Genomic DNA, 6,557 nt, shown 5'->3' with positions numbered 1-6,557 from the left:
TCTCCCGGCTCAAGAACCTGACTAATTTCATTATCTTCTCGCCGCAATAGGAAAGCCTTTCGCCGAAGCGATTAAGATCGGAGAAATGGTAGAGAATGGCATAAAGTTGGGTGAGATTGTGAGTCAAGCAGCCATTAGATCTACCACAAAAGCAATACAAAGTGGATCAGGTAATTTTACCAATCAAAAAAAGGAGGAAGGGTCCATGACGGCATCTGGATCAAGAGGTGTTCAAATGGGCATGAACAATTCTTATGGTCAAGTCCAACAAGAACAATATAATTCTCCTCAGCATTATTACCAGTCCCAATATGCAGTTCTCAATACTCAGGCATATGACCGGCCTCCTTCGCGCCAACAATGGCGGGGGCTTGCCCCACAAGTTTCTCACCCCCAACAACAAAATTTCCAGGCGCCATACAATCCACGTCCCCGGACAAACTATACGAGAGAACAAGGTCGAAAAGGAAATTTTACCCCAATTGGGGAATCGTATACGAGTTTGTTACGGAAATTAATACAATTGAGACTGGTTGAACCTATCAATCCATACGTTGTCAATCCAAATGCAAGAGATTTTGATCCAACTGTTATATGCGAGTATCACGCCAACGCTCCAGGTCATAGAACAGAGAATTGTTGGACCCTAAAAAGAGTTATTGAGAAGTTAATCGAGGATAAGGTAATCGAGGTACGCAATGAGGAAGCACCGAATGTCACCAATAACCCACTCCCTGCTCATAATAATGAGCATGTTGTGGGGATGGTTGACATTTTTGAAGATTATGAGCAAACAAGTAGAACAAAAGTGGAAAGCAAGGTTTCAAAAGAAGAGTCTAGTATGGTTTTAGAACCCATACAAAGGGCACCGATAATTGTTAAAGGTGCACGTTCAAATTTTAGAAACTCGAGGAAGCTAGTGTTGTATGTCCCTGAATATATAAAAATAGGAGACGTACCGTTGAATGGACCAAAATGCTACATTCCTGGTAAATTTTTAACGTTTGATCAAAATCAAGAAAGTGTGAAAGAGCCAGTTGTGATACAAATTGCAACACAACTTCCGATCACAAACACCAAGGTTGTTCCGTAGAACTAGAACAAAGTCGTTGTTACTCACAAGGGAAAGGAGATTGTCGAAGAAATAATGAAACAAGAGGCTTAAGTCGTTCCTGAAGATGTTATGCTCCGGAAGAATTAAAGAGGGACAAACAAATAAAAGAAAATCAGTTGCCGATGAAAAAACCAGTCACTGAGGAAGATGCTGAAGAGTTTCTGAAAAAGATGAAAGCTCAAGATTATTCTGTTATAGATCAGTTGAGGAAAACGCCTGCTCAAATCTCTTTATTGTCATTATTCATACATTCTAAAGAACATCGTGAAGTGTTGACCAGAATTTTTAATGAGGCACATATAATAGAAAATATTACAGTAGGTCACTTGGAAAAGATGGTCAATAGAATTTTTGAGGTAAATAGAATCACTTTCACTGATGATGAATTACCCTTGGAAGGATCTGGACATAATAGGGCTCTACATTTAACCGTGAAATGTGAAGAACACTATGTGAAGAGAGTCATGGTCGATGAAGGATCAGGTGTAGACATATGCCCTCTTTCCACTCTACAAAGCTTGAAAATCAACACTGATAGGATTCGTACTAACAATGTTTGTGTACGGGCATTTGATGGTGCAAAATGGGATACTCTTGGTGAAATATACTTAATTGCTACAATTGGACCAGCGGAGTTTGGAATCACTTTCCAAGTTATTGACATGGACACGTCTTACAATCTGCTTTTGGGTAGGCCATGGATCCACATGGCTAGAGCTGTGCCATCTACTCTACACCAAGTGGTCAAGTTTGAACATGACAAACAAGAAATCATTGTCCATGGTGAAGATGATCTCCCAATCACCCGAGATCCTTCAATACCATGCATTGAGGCTAAAAGAGGTTGTGAATCCCTCAACTATAAGGCTTTCGAGATAATAACGGTTATTCAGTTCTTAGAAGGAAATCCTATCCTCCAACCTCGTCTGTCCTCTACTTTAGTCATGGTGGTGGCTCAAATGGTACAAAATGGCTATGAACCCGAAAAGGGGTTAGGTTTGTCGTTGCAAGGAATTGTGAATCCTATCAGTCCAATGGGTAATCAAGATACATTCGGTTTGGGTTTCAATCCAACTAGATTTGATAGAAAATGGGCAAAAGATCGTTAAAGAAATGCTTGGAATCTGTCGAAGACGATCCCCCATATTGCTTAATCTTTCATTAAATCTCGAGGTGAACCGTGTCCAGACTTACCAATCCAAAATGATGTGGATGAAATGTGTCAAGGTATCAAGGAAATGTTTTATGAGGTAAACATGATTCAGAGGGGTGAGGGCACTAGTCATATGGATGTGCAGTTTATCGGCCCGAATGTCCAACTCAATAACTGAAAAGTCACTCCTCTCCCTACAAAAAGGAGTCATGGTAGTTTTGTTTTCTTGTTTTTTATTTTATTTTCTTGGATTATTCTCAGGGTTGTAATTCAAACATTCTAGTTGTTTCGCTTTATTGTTAACCCTTCTATCCTTTCCCATTCAATGCAATGAAGTTCTAGTCATCTTCTTTTTTCCTATTCTTTCTAAGATTTGCCATCTTATTTTCATTTCAGTTACGTTAACTTTAATAATATGACATGCATGCGGAGTTTACAATTATATCCTACAAAATTATCTCATCTCATAATAATGAATCCTAAGTCTAAGGAATATGATGAAGATGAAGATGATGAAGAAATAAAAAGGGGTTTGCATCAATTTGAAAATAAGCCTAAACCTAATTTAAGTGAAAAAGAGGTGTTTAATTTGGGAAATTTCGAAGAAGTGAAAGAAATAAAGATAAGTATTCATGTCGATCGAAATATTCGAGACGACATAATTCAAGTTTTAATTGAATACAAAGATGTCTTCGCTTGGTCATACGATGACATGCCGGGGTTAAGTGCTGATTTGGTAGTTCACAAACTTCCCATACATCCTGATTTTCCACCTGTCCAGCAAAGCAGAGAAAATTTAAGACAGATATGAGCGATAAAATCAAAGAGGAAATCATGAAGCAACTGAGTGCAAAAGTGATCAGGGTCATCCAATACACTACTTGGTTGGCTAGTGTTGTGCCAGTACCAAAAAAGGATGGAAAGATCAGAGTTTGTGTTGATTATCGAGATTTAAACAAATCAAGTCCAAAAGAATATTTTCCACTACCCAACATTCATATCTTGGTTGACAATTGTGCTAAACACGAGATTCAATCTTTCATGGACTGCTACGCCGGATATCACCAAATTCTCATGGATGAAAAAGAAGCAGAAAAAACCGCTTTCACTACCCCGTGGGGTACATATTGTTATAGGGTCATGCCATTTGGTCTAAAAAATGCAGGGTCAACCTACATGAGAGCTATGACTACCATATTCCATGACATGATGCATAAAGAAGTTGAGGTGTATGTCGATGATGTAATCATCAAGTCCAGAACGCAAATTGACCATGTGCGTGATCGAAGAATATTTTTCGAAAGGTTGAGAAAGTACAATCTCAAGATTAATCCAGCTTAATGTGCATTTGGATTTCCATCTGGAAAGCTTTTAGGTTTTATAGTTAGTCGATGAGGCATTGAATTAGACCCCTCCAAGATAAAGTCCATTCAAGAATTGCCACCTCCAACAACCAGAGCTGAATCATGAGTTTTCTGGGAAGGTTAAACTATATCAGCCGATTCATCACTCAACTCACTACTACATGCGAGCCGATATTCAAGTTATTGAAAAAGGATGCTTCTATTAAATGGAAAAGTGAGCGTCAAAAGGCTTTTGACAAAATCAAGGAATATTTAGCAAATCCTCCGGTACTGGTCCCCCCCAGAGCTTGGTAGGCCTTTGTTTTTATACCTCTTGGTGACGGATAATTCCTTTGGTTGCATTCTAGGACAACATGACATCACGGGGAAAAAGGAATAAGCCATCTATTACTTGAGCAAAAAGTTCACATCCTATGAGGCAGAGTACACTCTATTAGAAAAAATATGTTGTACTTTAACTTGGGTCGCCCAAAAATTGAAGCACTATTTTTTGTCCTACACCACTTACCTCATATCTCGAATGGATCCTCTAAAATATATTTTTCAAAAAGCCACGCGGACGGGTAGGTTGGCAAAATGGCAGATTTTGCTTACCGAATTTGATTTTGTATATGTTACTCGCACCGTCATGAAAACACGAGCGTTGGACGATCATCTAGCATAGAATACGATTGATGATGAATACGAACCCTTGAATACATACTTCCCTGATGAAGAGATCAAATCTATCGAGGAAGAAATTCCTGATAAATGACCCCGTATGGAAATTGTATTTTGATGGGGCTGTCAATAAAAACAGAGTGGGAATTAGGGCAGTTCTTATCTCACCAAACGGTTGTCATTATCCTGCCACATCACGACTTTGATTCTTTTCTACCAACAACACAACAGAATACGAAGCTTGCATCATGGGTTTGAATATGGCAATAAATCTGGATGTACATGAGCTCTTAGTATTGGGGGATTCCGACTTGCTCATTCGACAAGCTCGAGGCAAATGCGAAACTCGAGACATTAAGCTCATACCGTACAAACAATGTTTAGAATATCTCATCAAAAAGTTCAAGTCCATTGAATTAGATATATTCCCAGGTTTCACAATGAGTTGGCTGATGCTTTGGATACCCTAGCATCGATGCTTCCATACCCAAGTAATACCTACATTGACCCATTGGAAGTCCAAGTTAGGGATCAACATGGTTATTGCAATATAATAGTGGTAGAGGCAGATGGTGAGCCTTGGTATCACGACATAAAACAATTTACAAAAGCTAGAGAATATTCACTGCATGCTGATAGAGATAAAAAAAGAACTATTAGGCGACTCGCCAATGGGTTCCTCTTAAGTGGAGATATCTTATATAAAAGGACTCTAGATTTGAATTTATTACGATGTGTGAATAACCAAGAGGCAGAAACCATTATGAATGAGGTACACTCAGGGGTATGTGGCCCACACATGAATGGTTACGTCCTAGCAAAAAGGATTATTCGGGCTGGATACTATTGGTTGACCATGGAGCGAGATTGCTTCCAATTTGTTCGCAAGTGCCATCAGTGCCAAATTCATAGCGAATTGATTCACTCACCCCCTTTAGAGTTGCATCCTATGTCTATTCCATGGTCTTTGGTTACATGGGGAATAGACGTTATTGGGCCAATAGAGCCAAAAGCATCTAACAGTCATTGGTTTATTTTAGTTGCCATCGATTACTTTACCAAATGGGTAGAAACTGTCACGTTCAAATCAATTACCAAGAAAGCGATGGTGGACTTCGTTCATTCCAACATCATATGTCGTTTTGGCATACCAAAAATCATTATTATAGACAATGCAATGAATCTCAACGCCACTTGATGAAGAAAGTTTGTGAGCAATTTAAAATTGTTCATCGTCATTCAACCCCTTATTGTCCCAAAGCAAATGGGGCTGTTGAAGCTGCGAATAAGAACATCAAGAAAATTCTTAGGAAAATGGTGCAAGGATCTAGACAGTGGCATGAGAAATTACCCTTCTCTCTCATGGGATATCGCATGACTGTTCGTACGTCAGTCGGTGCAACTCCTTACTTATTAGTTTACGAAACTGAGGCTGTCATACCCGCAGAAGTTGAAATACCTTCATTTTGAACCATTGTTGAAGCAGAAATTGAGGATATAGAATGAGTTAAATCGAGGTTAGAACAATTAGCACTGATAGAAGAACAATGATTGACATTAATTTGTTTTGGTCAATTATATCAGCAGAGGATGGCTCGGGCATATAATAAGAAAGTACGCCCAAGAAATTTTGAAGTGGGTCAACTTGTTGTGAAAAATATCCTTCCCCACTAAGACGAGGCCAAGGGAAAGTTTGCTCCAAATTGGCAAGGCCCTTATGTTATTAATCAAGTGTTATCCAAAGGAGCTTTCCAATTGGCGTATAAGGAGGAAAAGGAAATTAACACGAATGTCACTGCAGATTTGATCAAGAGATACTACATTTAGCACTCCTTGTCATTTTTATGATGAGAAGATAAAAATGTATCCTCTTTTATCTCAAACACCACTAGTCTAGTGTTTTTTTAAAAAAAAAATTAAAAAATAAAAAAAATAAAAAAATAATACGAAAAAAACACACGAAAAGTTCATTGAACTATGTTTGACCTAATTCCTAAAAGGATACGTAGGCAGCCCTTCATTAGGGTTCGGTCTAATCACTGAATAAAAAGATAATCATGTTCTTCAGTTCTCTAAAGGTTGAGATATTATGTAGGCGAACTATGGGAGAAAATGAAGAAGAGAGTGTTGTGAGTGAAAACCCTTACGAGCACTATATGACGATGGTTAGTCGAGTGACAAAGATTAGAATGTCTTATTGGTGAAAAATCACGAAAGGCGCTACTAATCGAATGATGACATTTTGTCTTGACATGAGCGCAATCAT

The 6,557-nt window shown here is 38.5% G+C and overlaps 1 protein-coding gene across 1 annotated transcript in view; it reads left to right on the top strand.

Moving 5' to 3' along the window:
• Nucleotides 1–25, top strand: part of LOC104648330 (uncharacterized) — a 918-nt gene extending 893 nt beyond the window's left edge. Inside the window, exon 1 of the mRNA XM_010325252.1 lies at nucleotides 1–25. This exon is cut by the window's left edge and continues 893 nt beyond it. Coding sequence (XP_010323554.1) covers nucleotides 1–25 — 25 coding nt within the window.
• The last annotated feature ends 6,532 nt before the right edge of the window (nucleotides 26–6,557 follow it).

The sequence above is a fragment of the Solanum lycopersicum genome, chromosome 7, assembly GCF_036512215.1.
Source record: "Solanum lycopersicum chromosome 7, SLM_r2.1".
Classification (NCBI taxonomy): Eukaryota; Viridiplantae; Streptophyta; class Magnoliopsida; order Solanales; family Solanaceae; genus Solanum; species Solanum lycopersicum.
The sequence above is the reverse complement of the archived record's forward strand: the minus strand, read 5'-3'. Positions and strand labels throughout refer to the sequence as shown.